Genomic DNA, 20,483 nt, shown 5'->3' on the forward strand with positions numbered 1-20,483 from the left:
CATATACAGCAAGCATATATAGAACTAAAAACACAAAGTATAGTCGAAAGTTGCAGAACTTTTCATTACGCAACGATTAAGCTTTAACATACAACCGGAGCCCCTCTTTAATGCTTGTGTTACTACAGCTCCAGGGCGCAGATCAGTGTAACAAAACAATCCCGGCTCGTGTTCCCGTCCTCCATTTCTCCTTCACATTTCATTCCTGGTTGCATTGTTTAGACTATATCCATCCAGCGCAAGAGATAAAGAAGGGTGGCGAGGTCTTGGGTTCCAGCAGAGCCCCCCGCTCCTGGCATGCAAGCTCTGCTCCTGACTCCCTGACCTGACTACATCCATGCGAATATTAATGTCGCCTTCTGCGGGCGGGCGAACACAATTGGGTTTTTGTGTGTGACTGTGTCAAAAGCTGCAAGAGGAAAGATATGGAGCTCTCCTAATCTGTAGTTGTGCGATATTAATGAAGACTTTCAATAATGACTATCTACAAAATGTCCAATACAATAGTAATTGCAATACTTCAACAAATGCAAAAATGTGAGTTTGCCAGGACCACTAAAGAGCCCTCCAGCCCCACTCCACCACTCAATTGCCAGTTTGCCTCTTTGTGACCCCTGATTGAGGGTGCTCGGAGAAAACGTCTTGTTTTGCAGCTTCAGGGTATACTTTGTGGTACAGTTTGTAAACATTTTCAAGATCTCTGCTTACCATCAGTGAATATTCTTTGACCTGGGCTCAATGAGCGCTCTATAGCCATTGAAATAGAAGACAGTAGAGATAATAAACCGCTGCTGTCTTATCACCAGGACCATAAAAAAACAATTGCGCTTGGTCTATATTAGTTAAGTGGGGTTATCCAGCACTGCTCACTTCTACATCGAGAGGTGTGCAGTACCAAAAGTGTTGCATTTGCACATATATGCAGAGACCAGTGCACGACATGACGATTGAACACTCGCCCCAGTGTGTAAGTGGTGACGCAACATCACTGGCACCACTCACCTCCAATGTGAAAGTGAGCGGCATCGGACATCCCTTTAAGGATCCACTCACACGAAGCTCACCAATCACAATTTCCATAAAATCATTGCAAATTCTAAAAGTTTGCAATATAAAAAATGTGTTATGATCACACCACATAAATGTGCTACAGGGCTAGAGATATTGGCATATCAGGATTCCAGGAAAGCTGCGATGGCTGCCATATTGATTGTCAGCCAGCTTTCCCAGGAATAATGATCCATTATACAAGGTGACAGGTGATGTACGATTAAGTTGCCTGATTTATTTGTAGGTGTAGAAGTGATCCTGGAAGTGGAATTATTTTTTAAATGTCTGCATTTATCAGCTCTTAACGTGAGCGACATGAAAGACATGGAAATAATAAAACCAGTGCTGAGTCAGCTACTTAACCCCGGCAGAGCGTGCCACCTCTACGCCATTTTATAACCCGATCCCGAGCCACCTACGGCTCCCACAAGTGTCAGAAGGTGAAAACACCAAGAAACAGCAGCAGGACCGACCTTGTGCAGATGTTCGAGGGCCAGGACGATCTCCCCGATGTAGATCTGTACTTCACTCTCCGTGAATTTTTCCCTCTGGGATAAATGCGTAAAAAGCTCACCTCCATTAATGTAATCTGCAAAAAAGAGAAGTAAACCAGGGACAAATATTCATAAAAAGGGAAAGTTCAGACTTCATTTTATCCAAAGACAGAGTGTGACTCGCTGCCCTCATCCCAAACTAGAAAAAATCTACTCAAATATGTGCAGAACCTTCTTGATTATCAAGAGCAGTAACTGGCCATCCATTGTTCATCATCATTCTGCCAGCACTAGAGGTGCTGGAACTTTCTTTCCCTCACTTCCCACCATGCATTGCTTTTGCTAATATTCCAATGGCTGGTCCTCCATGAATGGAGAGTCTGCCTGTTATGTCTGCATGCAGTTTGGCAAAAGTAGACATAGGCCTGCCACAACTCCATGTACAGAGACAAAGACCCGTCCCCACTCTCTGTAAAGAGACCAAGACCCACCTCCAAAACCTACAGAGGCGTTAAAGACCCGTCACCTCTACCCAAACAGAAACAAAGGCCCTCCCCCGTTCTATGTAGAGAAACAAAGACCTGCCCCCGCTCACCATACAGGTACAAAACCCCTCACAATACAGAGACAAAGACCCGCCCCCGCTCACCATACAGGGACAAAACCGCTCACCATACAGAAACAAAGACTCGCCCCCGCTCACTATACAGGGACAAAGATCCACCCATGCTCACCATACAAAAACAAACACCATAAAAAGACACACCCACCATACAAAAACAAAGACCCACCCATGATCACCATACAAAAACAAACATAAAAAGACACACCCACCATACAAAAACAAAGGCCCACCCATGCTCACCATACAGAGACAAAGACCCGCCGATGCTCACCATAAAGAGACAAAGACGCGCTCACCATACAGAGACAAAGACCCACCCATGCTCACCAGAGACAAAGACCCGCTCACCATATAGAGACAAAGACCCGCCCATGCTCACCATACAGAGACAAAGACCCGCTCACCATACAGAGACAAAGACCCGCCAATGCTCACCAGAGACAAAGACCTGCTCACCATACAGAGACAAAGACCCGCCCATGCTCACCATACAGAGACAAAGACCCGCTCACCATACAGAGACAAAGACCGGTCCCCGCTCACCATACAGAGACAAAAAACCGGTCCCCGCTCACCATACAGAGACAAAGACTGGTCCCCACTTGCCCATACAGAGACAAAGACTGGTTCCCCTCACAATACAGAGACAAAGACTGGTTCCCGCTCGTCATACAGAGACAACAGAGACAAAACCTTATCCCCCTTTGCCATAGAGACAGAACCGTCCCCGTTCACCATACAGAGACAAAACCCTGCCCACGCTCACCATACAGAAACAAAGACCCACCCACAAACCATACACAGACAAATACCCGCCCATGCTCACCATACATAGACAAACACTAGTCCTCCCTCACCACCCAGAGACAAAGACTGGTCCCCCCTCACCACACAGAGACAAGGATACACCCATGCTCGCCATACGAAGACAAACACTGGTCCCCCCTCACCATACAGAGACAGACTGGTCCCCCCTCACCAGAGACAAATACCCGCCCCTGCCGCTCGCCATACAGAGACAAAGACCCGCCCACGCTCGCCATACAGAGTAAAGACCCGCCCACGCTCGCCATACAGAGACAAAGACTGGTCCCCCCTCACCATACAGAGACAAAGACCGCTCGCCATACAGAGACAAAGACCGATCCCCCCTCACCATACAGAGACAAAGACCGGTCGCCATACAGAGACAAAGACCGGTCCCCCCTTACCACACAGAGACAAGGACACACCCATGCTCGCCATACAAAGACAAACACTGGTCCCCCCCCTCACAAGAGACAAACACTGGTCCCCCCTCACCATACAGAGACAAAGACTGGTCCCCCCTCACCATACAGAGACAAAGACTGGTCCCCTGTCACCACACAGAGACAAGGACACACCCATGCTCGCCATACAAAGACAAACACTGGTCCCCCCTCACAAGAGACAAACACTGGTCTCCCCTCACCATACAGAGACAGACTGGTCCCCCCTCACCATACAGAGACAAATACCCGCCCCTGCCGCTCGCCATACAGAGACAAAGACCGGTCCCCCCTCACCATACAGAGACAAAGACCGGTCGCCGTACAGAGACAAAGACTGGTCCCCCCTCACCATACAGAGACAAAAACCAGTCCCCCCTCACAATACAAAGACCAGTCGCCATATAGATACAACAGAGACAAAGACAGGTCCCCGCTCACCATACAGAGACACAGACTGGTCCCACCTCACCATACCGAGATAGAGACTGGCCCCCGCTCACTATAAAGAGACAAAGACTGGCCTCCATTCACCATACAGAGTCAGAGACTTGCCCCCACCTCTTGTAATCTGTCTTGATGTCTATCTCGGTATAACCCTAATAAACAGGCAGTGAAGTAGATACAGGGAAGTAAGACACTTAATGGCTGTCACAGTAGAAGTTTTTGGACTCAAAATGTCATTTTGAATAAAGCAGTGAAAAAAGTTAATATTGAAGTCTGTATTGAATATAAAGTCTTCAATCTCTGCACGCAGCACATAGCTCAGCACTTCTGCCCTTTTGTTTTGGCAATATGTGGGTATCTCAGCACGCAGACTCTACCAATCTAAACTCACAACGTGTCTCACTGACTTATCAACAGTTCTTTTTAAGTTGCACTAATTAATTGCATCGATCTTATAGACTGTGAGCCCTCACAGGCAGAGTCCTCTCTCCTCCTGAACCAATCGGTGACTTGTATCAAGATTATTGCATTAGGTTATAATTATGTATACCCCTTTTCACACAAAGCGCCATGGAATAAATGGTGCTATAATAATAAATAATAATCCTCTCCCAACATTTATATCAAACCTGATGACATGTGATTGACAGGGGCAGATAATGAATTTGCGCAAGGCAGGCAGATAGAGAAATTGCATCTCTGAACCTCCGATCCACCTGGCAGTGAAGTTCCCTACTTTACAGCAGTTCACTACAGACCGGTGAGGAGCGTCGTAAGAAAATTCACCACCTACTTCATAGCGGGAGCGTTCATTGCGCTCACTGCTCCTCTGCAGCGGTTCCTAGATACTTTGCACACATTTTCCCAGATAAGATCATGTCTCCATCTCGCACAGTGAAGCCAGTGTTACACAGAGTATAATTCCGTCACATTCTCACCCCTGATGTATAAAAATATAAATTCATTCTTACCCAAAATGAGATGAAGTTTTGTGTCTGTCTGGAAAGCATAATGAAGGGTTACAAGGAATGGAGATTGGCGGATGTGTTCCAGCACCTGACGCTCCGTCCGCGTGTGCTCCGCAGTCTTGGCTTTCTGGATGATAGTCGCCTTCTTTAAAACTTTCATAGCATAAAGCTTCCCGGAGTCATGACCGCTGATCTTCCGGACCAGGAATACTTTGCCATAAGCTACAAAGAAAAAGACAAATTAAGAACTAAGATTCTCCATGAATGATGGAGTCAGGCTATGAGATTCTAAGTGCAAGTCATAAAAGCTGCAGCGGCTTCCAGCTGAATTATCAGCAATTCACTGCAGATTGCCCGCGTCAACCGTGTAATTTCTGCAGCCATTCGCAAATAATTGCAATATTGCAGCATCAACTTCTCCGTGGCGGTGTAGACGCAGGCAGTGGGTTCCTGAGCGCAGACCCCTGCTATAGAGGGCAGCCTGCAGCCCATTTCAACTGCAAGTCTCCTGATGGGATCCCCTTTGTATCGGTGAAAGAAGCGGATGCGTAGTATTCATTTTTTTCTCTGCAAGGGAAGTTAGGGGACACAGACACCCAATAAAATTGCTGTGGTCATCAGCGGGGTGCTGCTCTTTACAGGCTAAAAGAGGGGGATCCCAAGCAGGGAACCTGTGCAATTCTTCCAGCCAGCAGAAAGGTTCTCCTAACCAGACTGTTCCTGTAATAAAATCCTACTACAGTGTCCATCTTTGGCCCTTTCCCTATTGTACATTTTTTAAATTTTTATTTCTTTAGTTGGACAGGATCTGCACCAAAACCACAAACGGATGAAGAAAGAGGAGTCCAAACTGCTGACTGTTCGGACAGGACTTCCCCCACTGCCGAGGTTGGGTAACACCAAGGTCCTCTGTAGCCACAATGACACTCCTAATTTTCTGTTGTGCAGCCTGATCCGCCACCATCAATACGAGGTGTTTCTACAGACATTATCACAAATATGACATCCCTATAGGTGTCGATGGAATGTCTATTTGATTTGCCGTTTCTGCCAGAGGACCCCCGTCAAGGTCAGGTTGCAGTTATGATATGCGACTAGATCCCGAGAGCCGCCATTCACTTACAGCTCTTGGATCATACATTTGGAGATATCCATGGAGAATTTCCCAGTGACACCTCCAGCAAGCAGAGATCTTGATAACGGTGAAGAATGCAAACACAAAGTGGAAAGGTGCAGAATTTTTCATTTTGTGATGATGGAGAAACATTGCCATGAAGACGTGATAGATCCAGCTCGGGAAGGCATTGGGAAATTCTCAGATATAAAGCATTATCGATTGGGGGAGTAATTGCACGAGTCGCCCACAGAGAGACGCTCGATATATGTATATGTGAACTACAAGAAAACGTCAGGATGAGGCAGTGGAAAGCGGCCCATTAGGACACATATATGAGGTAGTACGGTGGCATGCGGCATCCTCTGTATGTAAGGCATCAGGATCATGCAGCGCAAACGTTACAGCCACTTCTGAAGCCTCAGCCTGCTTCCCAAGCTGCTGCAACATGTGGAAACGCAAATATCTATCATCAAAAATGACTTTTATTAAAGCAACCTACCTCCCGTGCCCAGGACCTTCAGAAGCTCGAAGTTCTCGATTCCAACCTTCTCTGCGTGTCCCGTCAAGTTTGCTATAAAATAAATTCATCAGATATAACGAGGTCCATTAAGTAATTAATGAAGCATGATAGCGACCGTATTTCATAGTCATCCCCCATTGTTAAAGGGAACCGGTCACCCCGTTTTTTCAGATTGAGCTATAAATACTGTTAAATAGGGCCTGCGCTGTGCGTTACTATAGTGTATGTAGTGTACCCTGATTCCCCATGTATGCTGAGAAATACATTACCAAAGTCGCCGTTTTCGCCTGTCAATCAGGAGCATCTCGGCTTTGGGAAAATGGCCGCCGCGATCTCTTGTGCGCACGCGCGGCATCCCGCGGCCATTTTCCTGAAGCCCCGTGCAGCAGAGCACTCCAACTGCGCACGCGCGGCCCCAGGAAGATGGCCGCCCCCACCGATGAAAGGGATGACAGCGCAGATCGCGCGCTGTGTCTTCACGTGGGCGCAGGGAATTCGGACCTTGGACATGCGCACACCACTACGCCACCAACGGAAAGCTGGGGAAGAAAAGAGCGCTGTGAACACGCCCACCTGACCAGACCAGCCTGATTGACAGGCGAAAACGGCGACTTTGGTAATGTATTTCTCAGCATACATGGGGAATCAGGGTACACTACATACACTATAGTAACGCACAGCGCAGGCCCTATTTAACAGTATTTATAGCTCAATCTCAAAAAACGGGGTGACAGGTTCCCTTTAATCATTATGATGTGGGGAACATCTTGCTGAGGCTTGTGGGTCACATGTAATCAAATGGATCGATGTTATTCCATCAGCGCCGGGCTCATTAACCCCTCTGTGACCTTAGACGTACTATCCTGTCGAGGTGCCCTGGGCTTATCTGACCCTGGACGGGATAGTACGTCATAGCCGATCGGCCGCGCTCACGGGGGGAGCGCGGCCGATCGCGGCCGGGTGTCAGCTGCTTATCGCAGCTGACATCCGGCACTATGTGCCAGGAGCGGTCACGGACCGCCCCCGGCACATTAACCCCTGGCACACCGCGATCAAAGATGATCGCGATGTGCCGGCAGTGCAGGGAAGCACCGCGCAGGGAGGGGGCTCCCTGCGGGCTTCCCTGAGACCCCCGGAGCAACGCGATGTGATCGCGTTGCTGCGAGGGTCTCACCTCCCTCCCTGCTCCCTCCAGCCCCGGATCCAAGATGGCCGCGGATCCGGGTCCTGCAGGGAGGGAGGTGGCTTCACAGAGCCTGCTCAGAGCAGGCACTGTGAAGCCTGCAGCGCTGCATGTCAGATCAGTGATCTGACAGAGTGCTGTGCAAACTGTCAGATCACTGATCTGTGATGTCCCCCCCTGGGACAAAGTAAAAAAGTAAAAAAAAAATTTTCCAAATGTGTAAAAAAAATTAAAAAAAATATTCCAAAATAATGAAAAAAAAAAAAAAATATTATTCCCATAAATACATTTCTTCATCTAAATAAAAAAAAAAAAACCAATAAAAGTACACATATTTAATATCGCCGCGTCCGTAACGACCCGACCTATAAAACTGTCCCACTAGTTAACCCCTTCAGTAAACACCGTAAGACAAAAAAAAAAAAAACGAGGCAAAAAACAACGCTTTATTATCATACCGCCGAACAAAAAGTGGAATAACACGCGATCAAAAGGACAGATATAAATAACCATGGTACCGCTGAAAGCGTCATATTGTCCCGCAAAAAAAGAGCCGCCATACAGCATCATCAGCAAAAAAATAAAAAAGTTATAGTCCTGAGAATAAAGCAATGCAAAAATAATTATTTTTTCTGTAAAATAGTTTTTATCGTATAAAAGCGCCAAACCATAAAAAAATGATATAAATGAGGTATCGCTGTAATCGTACTGACCCGAAGAATAAAACTGATTTATCAATTTTACCAAACGCGGAACGGTATAAACGCCTCCCCCAATAGAAATTCATGAATAGCTGGCTTTTGGTCATTCTTCCTCACAAAAATCGGAATAAAAAGCGATCAAAAAATGTCACGTGCCCAAAAATGTTTTCAATAAAAACGTCAACTCGTCCCGCAAAAAACAAGACCTCACATGACTCTGTGGACCAAAATATGGAAAAATTATAGCTCTCAAAATGTGGTATTGCAAAAAATATTTTTTGCAACAAAAAGGGTCTTTCAGTGTGTGACGGCTGCCAATCATAAAAATCAGCTAAAAAACTCGCTATAAAAGTAAATCAAACCCCCCTTCATCACCCCCTTAGTTAGGGAAAAATAAAAAAAAATGTATTTATTTCCATTTTCCCATTAGGGCTAGGGTTAGGGCTAGGGCTAGGGCTAGGGCTAGGGTTAGGGCTAGGGCTAGGGCTAGGGTTAGGGTTAGGGCTAGGGTTAGGGCTAGGGTTAGGGTTAGGGCTAGGGTTAGGGTTAGGGCTAGGGCTAGGGTTAGGGCTAGGGTTAGGGCTAGGGCTAGGGTTAGGGCTAGGGTTAGGGTTAGGGTTGGGGCTACAGTTAGGGTTGGGGCTAAAGTTAGGGTTAGGGTTTAGATTACATTTACAGTTGGGAATAGGGTTGGGATTAGGGTTAGGGGTGTGTCAGGGTTAGAGGTGTGGTTAGGGTTACCGTTGGAATTAGGGTTAGGGGTGTGTTTAGATTAGGGTTTCAGTTATAATTGGGGGGTTTCCACTGTTTCGGCACATCAGGGGCTCTCCAAACACGACATGGCGTCCGATCTCAATTCCAGCCAATTCTGCGTTGAAAAAGTAAAACAGTGCTCCTTCCCTTCCGAGCTCTCCTGTGTGCCCAAACAGGGGTTTACCCCAACATATGGGGTATCAGCGTACTCAGGACAAATTGGACAACAACTTTTGTGGACCAATTTCTCCTGTTACCCTTGGGAAAATACAAAACTGGGGGCTAAAAAATAATTTTTGTGGGAAAACAAAAAGATTTTTTATTTTCACGGCTCTGCGTTATAAACTGTAGTGAAACACTTGGGGGTTCAAAGTTCTCACAACACATCTAGATAAGTTCATTGAGGGGTCTAGTTTCCAATATGGGGTCACTTGTGGGGGGTTTCTACTGTTTAGGTACATTAGGGGCTCTGCAAACGCAATGTGACGCCTGCAGACCAATCCATCTAAGTCTGCATTCCAAATGATGCTACTTCCCTTCCGAGCCCTCCCATGCGCCCAAACGGTGGTTCCCCCCCACATATCGGGTATCAGCGTACTCAGGACAAATTGGACAACAACATTTAGGGTCCAATTTCTCCTGCTAACCTTGGAAAAATACAAAACTGGGGGCTAAAATATAATTTTTGTGGAAAAAAAAATATTTTTTATTTGCATGGCTCTGCGTTATAAACTGTAGTGAAATACTTGGGGGTTCAAAGCTCTCACAACACATCAAGATGAGTTCCTTAGGGGGTCTACTTTCCAAAATGGTGTCACTTGTGGGGGGTTTCTACTGTTTAGGTACATTAGGGGCTCTGCAAACGCAATGTGACGCCTGCAGACCATTCCATCTAAGTCTGCATTCCAAATGGCGCTCCTTCCCTTCCGAGCCCTCCCATGCGCCCAAACGGTGGTTCCCCCCCACATATGGGGTATCAGCGTACTCAGGACAAATTGGACAACAACTTTTGGGGTCCAATTTCTCCTGTTACCCTAGGGAAAATACAAAACTGGGGGCTAAAAAATAATTTTTGTGGGAAAAAAATTTTGTTTTATTTTTATGGCTCTGCATTATAAACTTCTGTGAAGCCCTTGGTGGGTCAAAGTGCTCACCACACATCCAGATAAGTTCCTTAGGGGGTCTACTTTCCAAAATGGTGTCACTTGTGGGGGGTTTCAATGTTTAGGCACATCAGTGGCTCTCCAAACGCAACATGGCGTCCCATCTCAATTCCTGTCAATTTTGCATTGAAAAGTCAAACGGCGCTCCTTCCCTTCCGAGCTCTCCCATGCGCCCAAACAGTGGTTTACTGCCACATATGGGGTATCAGCGTACTCGGGACAAATTGGACAACAACTTTTGAGGTCCAATTTCTTCTCTTACCCTTGGAAAAATAAAAAATTGGGGGCAAAAATATAATTTTTGTGAAAAAATATGATTTTTTATTTTTACGGTTCTGCATTATAAACTTCTGTGAAGCACTTGGTGGGTCAAAGTGCTCACCACACATCCAGATAAGTTCCTTAGGGGGTCTACTTTCCAAAATGGTGTCACTTGTGGGGGGTTTCAATGTTTAGGCACATCAGTGGCTCTCCAAACGCAACATGGCGTCCCATCTCAATTCCTGTCAATTTTGCATTGAAAAGTCAAATAGCGCTCCTTCCCTTCCAAGCTCTCCCATGCGCCCAAACAGTGGTTTACTGCCACATATGGGGTATCAGCGTACTCAGGACAAATTGGACAACAACTTTTTGGGTCCAATTTCTCCTGTTACCCTTGGTAAAATAAAACAAATTGGAGCTGAAGTAAATTTTTTGTGTAAAAAAGTTAAATGTTCATTTTTATTTAAACATTCCAAAAATTCCTATTAAACACCTGAAGGGTTAATAAACTTCTTGAATGTGGTTTTGAGCACCTTGAGGGGTGCAGTTTTTAGAATGGTGTCACACTTGGGCATTTTCTATCATATAGACCCCTCAAAATGACTTCAAATGAGACGTGGTCCCTAAAAAAAAATGGTGTTGTAAAAATGAGAAATTGCTGGTCAACTTTTAACCCTTATAACTCCCTAACAAAAAAAAAATTGGTTCCAAAATTATGCTGATGTAAAGGAGACATGTGGGAAATGTTACTTATTAAGTATTTTGTGTGACATATCTCTGTGATTTAATTGCATAAAAATTCAAAGTTTGAAAATTGCGAAATTTTCAAAATTTTCGCCAAATTTCCGTTTTTTTCACAAATAAACGCAGGTACTATCAAAGAAATTTTACCACTATCATGAAGTACAATATGTCACGAGAAAACAATGTCAGAATCACCAGGATCCGTTGAAGCGTTTCGGAGTTATAACCTCATAAAGGGACAGTGGTCAGAATTGTAAAAATTGGCCTGGTCATTGACGTGCAAACCACCCTTGGGGGTAAAGGGGTTAATATAAAAATCTCTTATTGCAGTGTAAGGGTCTAAATCAGCCGGACAGATAATTAGTTATGGAAGAGAGCCTGATACTGATGCATCTGAACCAGTAATGCCCGATCCTTCCTCATCTGACATAATTGATCATCATTATCGACCCCCAGCGGCCACCTCATAGCCCACCTGGAAAAACCCCAATAGGTATAATAGTTTGGCATCTGGCCGCTGACGGAACACTCAGTACATCAGTTATATGACACATCAGTGAGGCCAATGGCACCTTTGTGACCCTCACCAGATCTTCTGGGGGCATTAATGCATCAGAGGAGCTTCAACTGGCAACACTAGGTGCACAACAAGAACTAACACTATATACACAGGGGACATAATACTACTCTGCACCATATATGCAGGTTACACACCACTGCTATACATCAGGTACACAGAGTACGTACTAGAAGAGATGCTTCGTGCCCTTTTAGTCAGAAGGCATTCAGGGCAGTGACAGGTCATTACCATTTTATTATAGAAAGAGAACAGTATGTACTAGCACAGGGAAATATGCAATTAGCGGAATGTAATCCACAAACCTATTAAAATAATAGATGATGTCCCAATAATTTATTGCTGCAGTGATACAATATAATTCTAAAGCTACAAGAGAAGGAAACCGCTCATCTCAATAGTGGAGAAATAAGGGCGCAAGCGCTGAAACCCATAAAGTGATCTATTGTAATTACATCACTGATCCTGAGTTACACCCTCTTGTATTATACTCCAGAGCTGCACTCACTATTCTGCTGGTGCAGTCACTGTGTACATACATTATATTCCTGATCCAGATATGCACTGACTATTCTGCTGGTGCAGTCACTGCGTACATACATTTCTGATCCTGAATTATACTTCAGAGCTGTACTCACTATTCTGATGGTGCAGTCACTGTGTACATACATTGCATTACTGATGCTGTACTGATTATGTATTATACTCCAGAGCTGAAATCACTATTCTGCTGGTGCACTCACTGTGTACATTCATTACATTACTGATCCCAAGTTATTATATTCCAGAGCTGAACTCACTATTCTGCTGGTGCAGTCACTGTGTACATACATTACTGATCCTGAGTTACGGTACATTCTGTATTATACTCCAGAGCTGCACTCACAATTCTGATGGTGCAGTCACTGTGTACATACATTGCATTACTAATGCTCTACTGATTATGTATTATACTACAGAGCTGAAATCACTATTCTGCTGGTGTAGTCACTGTGTACATACATTACTGATCCGGAGTTACCTCCTATATTATACCCCAGAGCTGCACTCACTATTCTGCTGGTGCAGTCACTGTGTACATACATTGCATTACTGTTGCTGTACTGATTATGTATTTTACTCCAGAGCTGAAATCACTATTCTGCTGGTGTAGTCACTGTGTACATACAACACAGACCAAAAGTTTGGACACACCTCATTTAAAGATTTTTCTGTATTTTCATGACTATGAAAATTGTACATTCACACTGAAGGCATCGAAACTATGAATTAACACATGGGGGATTATATACTTAACAAAGAAGTGTGAAACAACTGAAATTATGTCTTATATTCTAGGTTCTTCAAAGTAGCCACCTTTTGCTTTGATGACTGCTTTGCACACTCTTGGAATTCTCTTGATGAGCTTCAAGAGGTAGTCACCGGGAATGTGCCCTGTCAGGTTTAATAAGTGGGATTTCTTGCCTTATAAATGGGGTTGGGACCATCAGTTGTGTTGTGCAGAAGTCTGGTGGATACACAGTTGATAGTCCTACTGAATAAACTGTTAGAATTTGTATTATGGCAAGAAAAAAGCAGCTAAGTAAAGAAAAACGAGTGGCCATAATTACTTTAAGAAATGAAGGTCAGTCAGTCCGAAAAATTGGGAAAACTTTGAAAGTGTCCCCAAGTGCAGTGGCAAAAACCATCAAGCGCTACAAAAACTGGCTCACATGAGGACCGCCCCAGGAAAGGAAGACCAAAAGTCACCTCTGCATCTGAGGATAAGTTTATCCGAGTCACCAGCCTCAGAAATCGCAGGTTAACAGCAGCTCAGATTAAAGACCAGGTCAATGCAACACAGAGTTCTAGCAGCAGACACATCTCTACAACAACTGTTAAGAGGAGACTTTGTGCAGCAGGCCTTCATGGTAAAATAGCTGATAGGAAACCACTGCTAAGGACAGTCAACAAGCAGAAGAGACTTGTTTGGGCTAAAGAACACAAGGAATAGACAATAGACCAGTGGAAATCTGTGCTTTGGTCTGATGAGTCCAAATTTGAGATCTTTGGTTCCAACCGCCGTGTCTTTGTGCGACGCAGAAAAGGAGAATGGATGGACTCTACACGCCTGGTTCCCACCGTGAAGCATAGAGGAGGAGGTGTGATGGTGTGGGGGTGCTTTGCTGGTGACACTGTTGGGGATTTATTCAAAATTGAAGGCATACTGAACCAGCATGGCTACCACGGCATCTTGCAGCTGCATGCTATTCCATCCGGTTTACGTTTAGTTGGACCATCATTTATTTTTCAACAGGACAATGAGCCCACACACCTCCAGGCTGTGTAAGGGCTACTTGACCAAGAAGGAGAGTGATGGGGTGCTACACCAGATGACCTGGCCTCCACAGTCACCTGAACCCAATCGAGATGGTTTGGGGTGAGCTGGACAGCAGAGTGAAGGCAAAAGGGCCAACAAGTGCTAAGCATCTCTGGGAACTCCTTCAAGATTGTTGGAAGACCATTCCCGGTGACTACCTCTTGAAGCTCATCAAGAGAATGCCAAGAGTGTGCAAAGCAGTTATCAACACAAAAGGTGGCTACTTTGAAGAATCTAGAATATAAGTCATATTTTCAGTTGTTTCACACTTGTTTGTTAAGTATATAATTCCACATGTGTTAATTCATAGTTTTGATGCCTTCAGTGTGAATGTACAATTTTCATAGTCATGAAAATACAGAAAAATCTTTAAATGAAAAAGGTGTGTCCAAGTTTTGGTCTGTACTGTACATTACTGATCCTATATTGATCCTGAGTTACATCCTGTATTATACACCAGAGCTGCACTCACTATTCTGCTGGTGTAATCACTGTGTACATACATTATATTACTGATCTTGAGTTACATCCTGTATTATACACCAGAGCTGCACTCACTATTCTGCTGGTGTAATCACTGTGTACATACAGTACATTACTGATCTTGAGTTACATCCTGTATTATACACCAGAGCTGCGCTCACTATTGTGCTGATGGTCTAGTAATGCAGCAAATCTGGGAAGCTGCAGAAGTTCATATGATAAAAGCTCCTCCTGAATGTGTTTGTTTTCTAGAGTGATGGTGAGGGTAGTAGTTCTCACTATATAAGTGTCCTAACACTATGCGTCTCCTTACACTGCAGCACAATGCACCCATCACTGGGGTCCAGTAGCCTCCTCCATGCGTGTTCCTTCCTTCTGTGGCTGCTCATTACTGGGAGCCCCCTGACCAAACATCACTACAGAACGACAGATGTGTCAGGAGAATAAATGGCGCAGATGTGTGCTCTCTTGTGAATATTGCTGAAAGGTTCCTTATGCCTGAAAACATCTCGATACTTTCGCCTACACAACCTCAAAACTGAAGGAGGAAGAGAAGCTTTCACTGCTGTACATTTAAGAAAATCCCGGGGCTTTCGCCGCCGCCATTTCCTTTTTTTTTTTTCCTCTCATCTCTTCCCCACTTAAATCCTTTCTAATGAAAACTTCCTCTCCATCTGGCGAAACACATCATTTTGTGCCTTCCTGCTGAGCTAAGAGAACTAAGTAATGTAATAGATAAACCATTATTTCTTATTTTTAGGGACTCTATAGCGACAGGGTCTGTTCCGCAGGATTGGCGCATAGCAAATGTGGTGCCAATATTCAAAAAGGGCTCTAAAAGTGAACCTGGAAATTATAGGCCAGTAAGTCTAACCTCTATTGTTGGTAAAATATTTGAAGGGTTTCTGAGGGATGTTATTCTGGATTATCTCAATGAGAATAACTGTTTAACTCCATATCAGCATGGGTTTATGAGAAATCGCTCCTGTCAAACCAATCTAATCAGTTTTTATGAAGAGGTAAGCTATAGGCTGGACCACGGTGAGTCATTGGACGTGGTATATCTCGATTTTTCCAAAGCGTTTGATACCGTGCCGCACAAGAGGTTGGTACACAAAATGAGAATGCTTGGTCTGGGGGAAAATGTGTGTAAATGGGTTAGTAACTGGCTTAGTGATAGAAAGCAGAGGGTGGTTATAAATGGTATAGTCTCTAACTGGGTCGCTGTGACCAGTGGGGTACCGCAGGGGTCAGTATTGGGACCTGTTCTCTTCAACATATTCATTAATGATCTGGTAGAAGGTTTACACAGTAAAATATCGATATTTGCAGATGATACAAAACTATGTAAAGCAGTTAATACAAGAGAAGATAGTATTCTGCTACAGATGGATCTGGATAAGTTGGAAACTTGGGCTGAAAGGTGGCAGATGAGGTTTAACAATGATAAATGTAAGGTTATACACATGGGAAGAAGGAATCAATATCACCATTACACACTGAATGGGAAACCACTGGGTAAATCTGACAGGGAGAAGGACTTGGGGATCCTAGTTAATGATAAACTTACCTGGAGCAGCCAGTGCCAGGCAGCAGCTGCCAAGGCAAACAGGATCATGGGGTGCATTAAAAGAGGTCTGGATACACATGATGAGCGCATTATACTGCCTCTGTACAAATCCCTAGTTAGACCGCACATGTAGTACTGTGTCCAGTTTTGGGCACCGGTGCTCAGGAAGGATATAATGGAACTAGAGAGAGTACAAAGGAGGGCAACAAAATTAATAAAGGGGATGGGAGAACTACAATACCCAGATAGATTAGCGAAATTAGGATTATTTAGTCTAGAAAAAAGACGACTGAGGGGCGATCTAATAACCATGTATAAGTATATAAGGGGACAATACAAATATCTCGCTGAGGATCTGTTTATACCAAGGAAGGGGACGGGCACAAGGGGGCATTCTTTGCGTCTGGAGGAGAGAAGGTTTTTCCACCAACATAGAAGAGGATTCTTTACTGTTAGGGCAGTGAGAATCTGGAATTGCTTGCCTGAGGAGGTGGTGATGGCGAACTCAGTCGAGGGGTTCAAGAGAGGCCTGGATGTCTTCCTGGAGCAGAACAATATTGTATCATACAATTAGGTTCTGTAGAAGGACGTAGATCTGGGGATTTATTATGATGGAATATAGGCTGAACTGGATGGACAAATGTCTTTTTTCGGCCTTACTAACTATGTTATGTTAAATGCAGTACACAAATGTTTATAGAGATGGAAGAAAAGGGCACGGATCCAGAACCGCAGCAAGAGATCTGCAAGGAGGGGGGAAAGAACTATAGGTTCCAGCATGCCATAGATCACCTGCAGTGCCCACCTCCTCCCTTTCACAACGCACGACTGAGGGTTACGTGCCACGATGTGAAATAGCATCTCGTCCGTTCCGGGGACATCTGCCGGATTAATTCCAGAACACGTTCAATCTTGGCTCGCGGCTTAGAAGATTACCGAAAGAAAAAAGCTTTAGACCTCGGATCTCAGTAACTGCCTGTATATATTATATATACTCCATTACTGATATGTGCATGAAACCCACAGGATCGGTAAAGGTGTTCCGTCTAGGGAACATGAATGAGGTTGGGATGTTAGGTCCCAATGTAAAGACCACCGCGGGCTCCAGCTGATACCTGGGGACCAAAGCACTGATCCTCAAACAAACTTTCTGCCGGAGTTTTGGAAGATCGACCCATGGTGGTCCGCTGATCGCTGCAGCAGATTTCAGCCTTAAGGGGGTCTTTTCCATGATCACCCAGATTCACACACAGCGTGTTGCAGCTTTTTTTTGTGGTTCACATTTTCCACAGCAGATTTCTTTCAGGATAAGTTTTTCTGCAGCTTCAGCACAGATTTGCAGAAACAGACTTGGGATGAGTCTTGTAAGCAGCACCAAAATCCTTGTCAAATCCAGCACGTGGACAGGGTGCACGATCAGTGTGGACCCCCAGCAGCAGAATGAATGGATTACAGTGCCATAGGCTCAGCGGCCCATCCCTACAAGTGTCAGAAATGGTTCTCAGCGCAGGTACAGCACATCCGAGTTTCCTGGAAATAGGGCATCTTGTTCTTAAACATTTAGTGTTGAAAATGGTGAGAACACGCAACGTAGAGCATAGCTGAGGCTGGTGAAACATTTGACAGAAAGCATAATATTTTTGTTGGATTAGCAGCATTTCCAGATCATCAGATGTCAGATTTATGGAATGACACATATTGCAGAAAAAGTTCACAGTCTGGGATATAAATCCAGGCTTCCATAGCTATGGGCACAAGTACGGCGAGTTCAGAAAATGTTCCTGTATGTCCAGACTTGCTGTTACATTCCTGAATATCAGGTGCTTTAGTAAAGTTTTCTACATTTCTAATGGAATCCTGTTCAGACACAAGGATACAAAGAAGCTCTGGTTTGTTACAGTTGCATACAGTGACAATCCTCTGCACTCCGGACTGATACATTGTAGCTTCTGACACAAGTATCCAATGTCATGTTCACACCTGCAGCCCTAGTTAGGCTACTTTCACACTAGCGTTTTCTGCAATCCGTCACAATGCGTCGTTTTGCAGAAAAAACGCATCCTGCAAAAGTGCTTGCAGGATGCGTTTTTTCCCCATAGACTTGTATTGACGACGCATTTGCGACGGATTGCCACACGTCGCATCAGTCGAGCGACGGATGCGTCGTGCTTTTGCGGACCGTCGGGAGCAAAAAACGCTACATGTAACGTTTTTTGCTCCTGACGGACCACTTTTTCCAACCGCGCATGCGCGGCCGGAACTCCGCCCCCACCTCCCCGCACCTTACAATGGGGCAGCGGATGCGCCGGAGAAATGCATCCGCTGCCTCCATTGTGCAATGCGTTAAACGCTAGCGTTGGAATCTCTCCCCGACGCATTGCGACGGGGAGATTCCGACGCTAGTGTGAAAGTAGCCTTACAGAACACTGCAGAAATGATGGGAAAGTAGTGCTGCACGTTGCGAGATTTTAGTCTCGCCAAAATGAGGAAAACCACAACTGGCTCTTTTACACGTTACTGGATCCGACGGCTTCATTGGCTTCCATTTTCAACAAGGACGCAAATGTGAAGCACAACTGGTCAGACCTGGATACAACTGGAACAGACTCTCAGCTGTGAAAAGTATCAGCTCATTATAGGTTTGCTGAATCTGGATCTAAAAAAAAAAAAAATCTTAAGATGTGTACAACACTATGGAGTAAGTTAGCACTATAGAAGCAATGCTGCGTAGATGTCAGTCTTCACTGCAGTTTTTGCTATTCTGTTCATACACCATAAAGATCAGGATGAACAACGAGTTCATTAACCTTCGTCCGGCTGACTAGGTACAATTTTAACTATTCCGTTTTAAAATTGCAATAACTTTTTTTTTTTTTTTTTTTAAAGCCGTAGAGGGCTGAAATTTCGTGACATCTCTGCACTTTTGGTCCAGAATATATTGGCCAAATATCACAGTGGATATATGAAGGTACAATTGTACCTCTGCAGCCTGTTACCATTGTAAAATTATGCAGCCTGACGAAGGTTAAACAGCAGTCCTCCATGCTGTAATCTATGGGGCCCCCTGGAAAGGCCTCTTAAAACTGGACTGGTGCAGCCAACCCTGGGTAGTGCTGCAGAGCAATGTGCATAGTTCTGCAGTCTGCGATCAGCGTCGGACCGCCAGATGTCGACATTAAGCGTTCCAAGCTCCTAATCCTCCCCAAACATTGTGTGCCGAAAAACATAAAACTTCTGCAAGGAGACGGGACAAAAGCGGCTAATTACAAAGAGTCATCAGATGAGAAAACACTATGAAGAGTCACATTCCACACAGCGGATCCTGCAATGTTATCCTTATATAATGCCCACTAGTGACTCCAAAAACATGGCAGAGCGGCAGAAGCCATTCATCCTGGTGAATATGAGGATAAAATAGTGAACAGATGGAGGGAAGGGGTGAGTCCGGGCGTACAAACACACACACACGGCACGCCTGACATCAATGTGTTTGCTTTATAGCACTGAGCAAGGCGCTGGAAAAGCTCCAAGAGAGCAGACAGTGGCAGAGACGCTCGCGCACTTGAAAAGCAAAACAGACACTGCTTAGACAACAAATGGCGCTTTCATCCTCTGAATTTTGCGGTGGCGCATCACAGACGTTGCAGATGCCATGAAATAAGGAAAATGCAAGACGAACCGTGAGACTGTGGCGTTTCTGTGAATGTAATATATACAGTGGAAATAAGTCTACACACCGCAGTGAAATTCTCAGGTTTTTACCATGTTCAAATATTATACCAAGAAGAATAATTTCAGAACTTTGTCCTCTTTTAATGACATCGATGATCTCCACAAATCCACTGAAAAGAAAAAAATATTTTCGGGTGGAAAAATAAAAATAAAAGTGATTGCATAAATCTGCAGACCCTTACACTAATACTTTAGTGTTTTCCCCTTTGAATTTCTGGCAGCATTCAGTCTTTTTGGGTAGGGGTCTCTCAGTGTGACACATCCAGAACTGGTGATCTTTGCCAGCTCCTCCTTGCAGTATCTCCTGTATACAGCGCCCCCTTCAATCACAGATTTCTCCTTGGATTCAGGTCTGGGCTCAGGCTGCACTGTTAGGGTATGTTCACACGTTCAGGATTTCCATCCTTTTTTTTTCCTGACTGTTTTTTAAAAAACTGCAGCTCTTGGCAGAAAACGCAGGTCCTTTTTTTGGTCCTTTTTTGGTCC

At 44.7% G+C, this 20,483-nt stretch overlaps 1 protein-coding gene across 1 annotated transcript in view; it reads right to left on the reverse strand.

The window, feature by feature from the left end:
* Positions 1-20,483, reverse strand: part of RPS6KA5 (ribosomal protein S6 kinase A5) — a 55,770-nt gene that overhangs the window by 21,744 nt on the left and 13,543 nt on the right. The window contains exons 2-4 of the mRNA XM_069736746.1: positions 6,451-6,522; positions 4,838-5,056; positions 1,524-1,639 (exon numbers count right to left, since the gene is read on the reverse strand). Coding sequence (XP_069592847.1) covers positions 1,524-1,639; positions 4,838-5,056; positions 6,451-6,522 — 407 coding nt within the window. The remainder of the gene's footprint in view (positions 1-1,523; positions 1,640-4,837; positions 5,057-6,450; positions 6,523-20,483) is intronic.

The sequence above is a fragment of the Ranitomeya imitator genome, chromosome 1 (genome assembly GCF_032444005.1).
Source record: "Ranitomeya imitator isolate aRanImi1 chromosome 1, aRanImi1.pri, whole genome shotgun sequence".
Classification (NCBI taxonomy): Eukaryota; Metazoa; Chordata; class Amphibia; order Anura; family Dendrobatidae; genus Ranitomeya; species Ranitomeya imitator.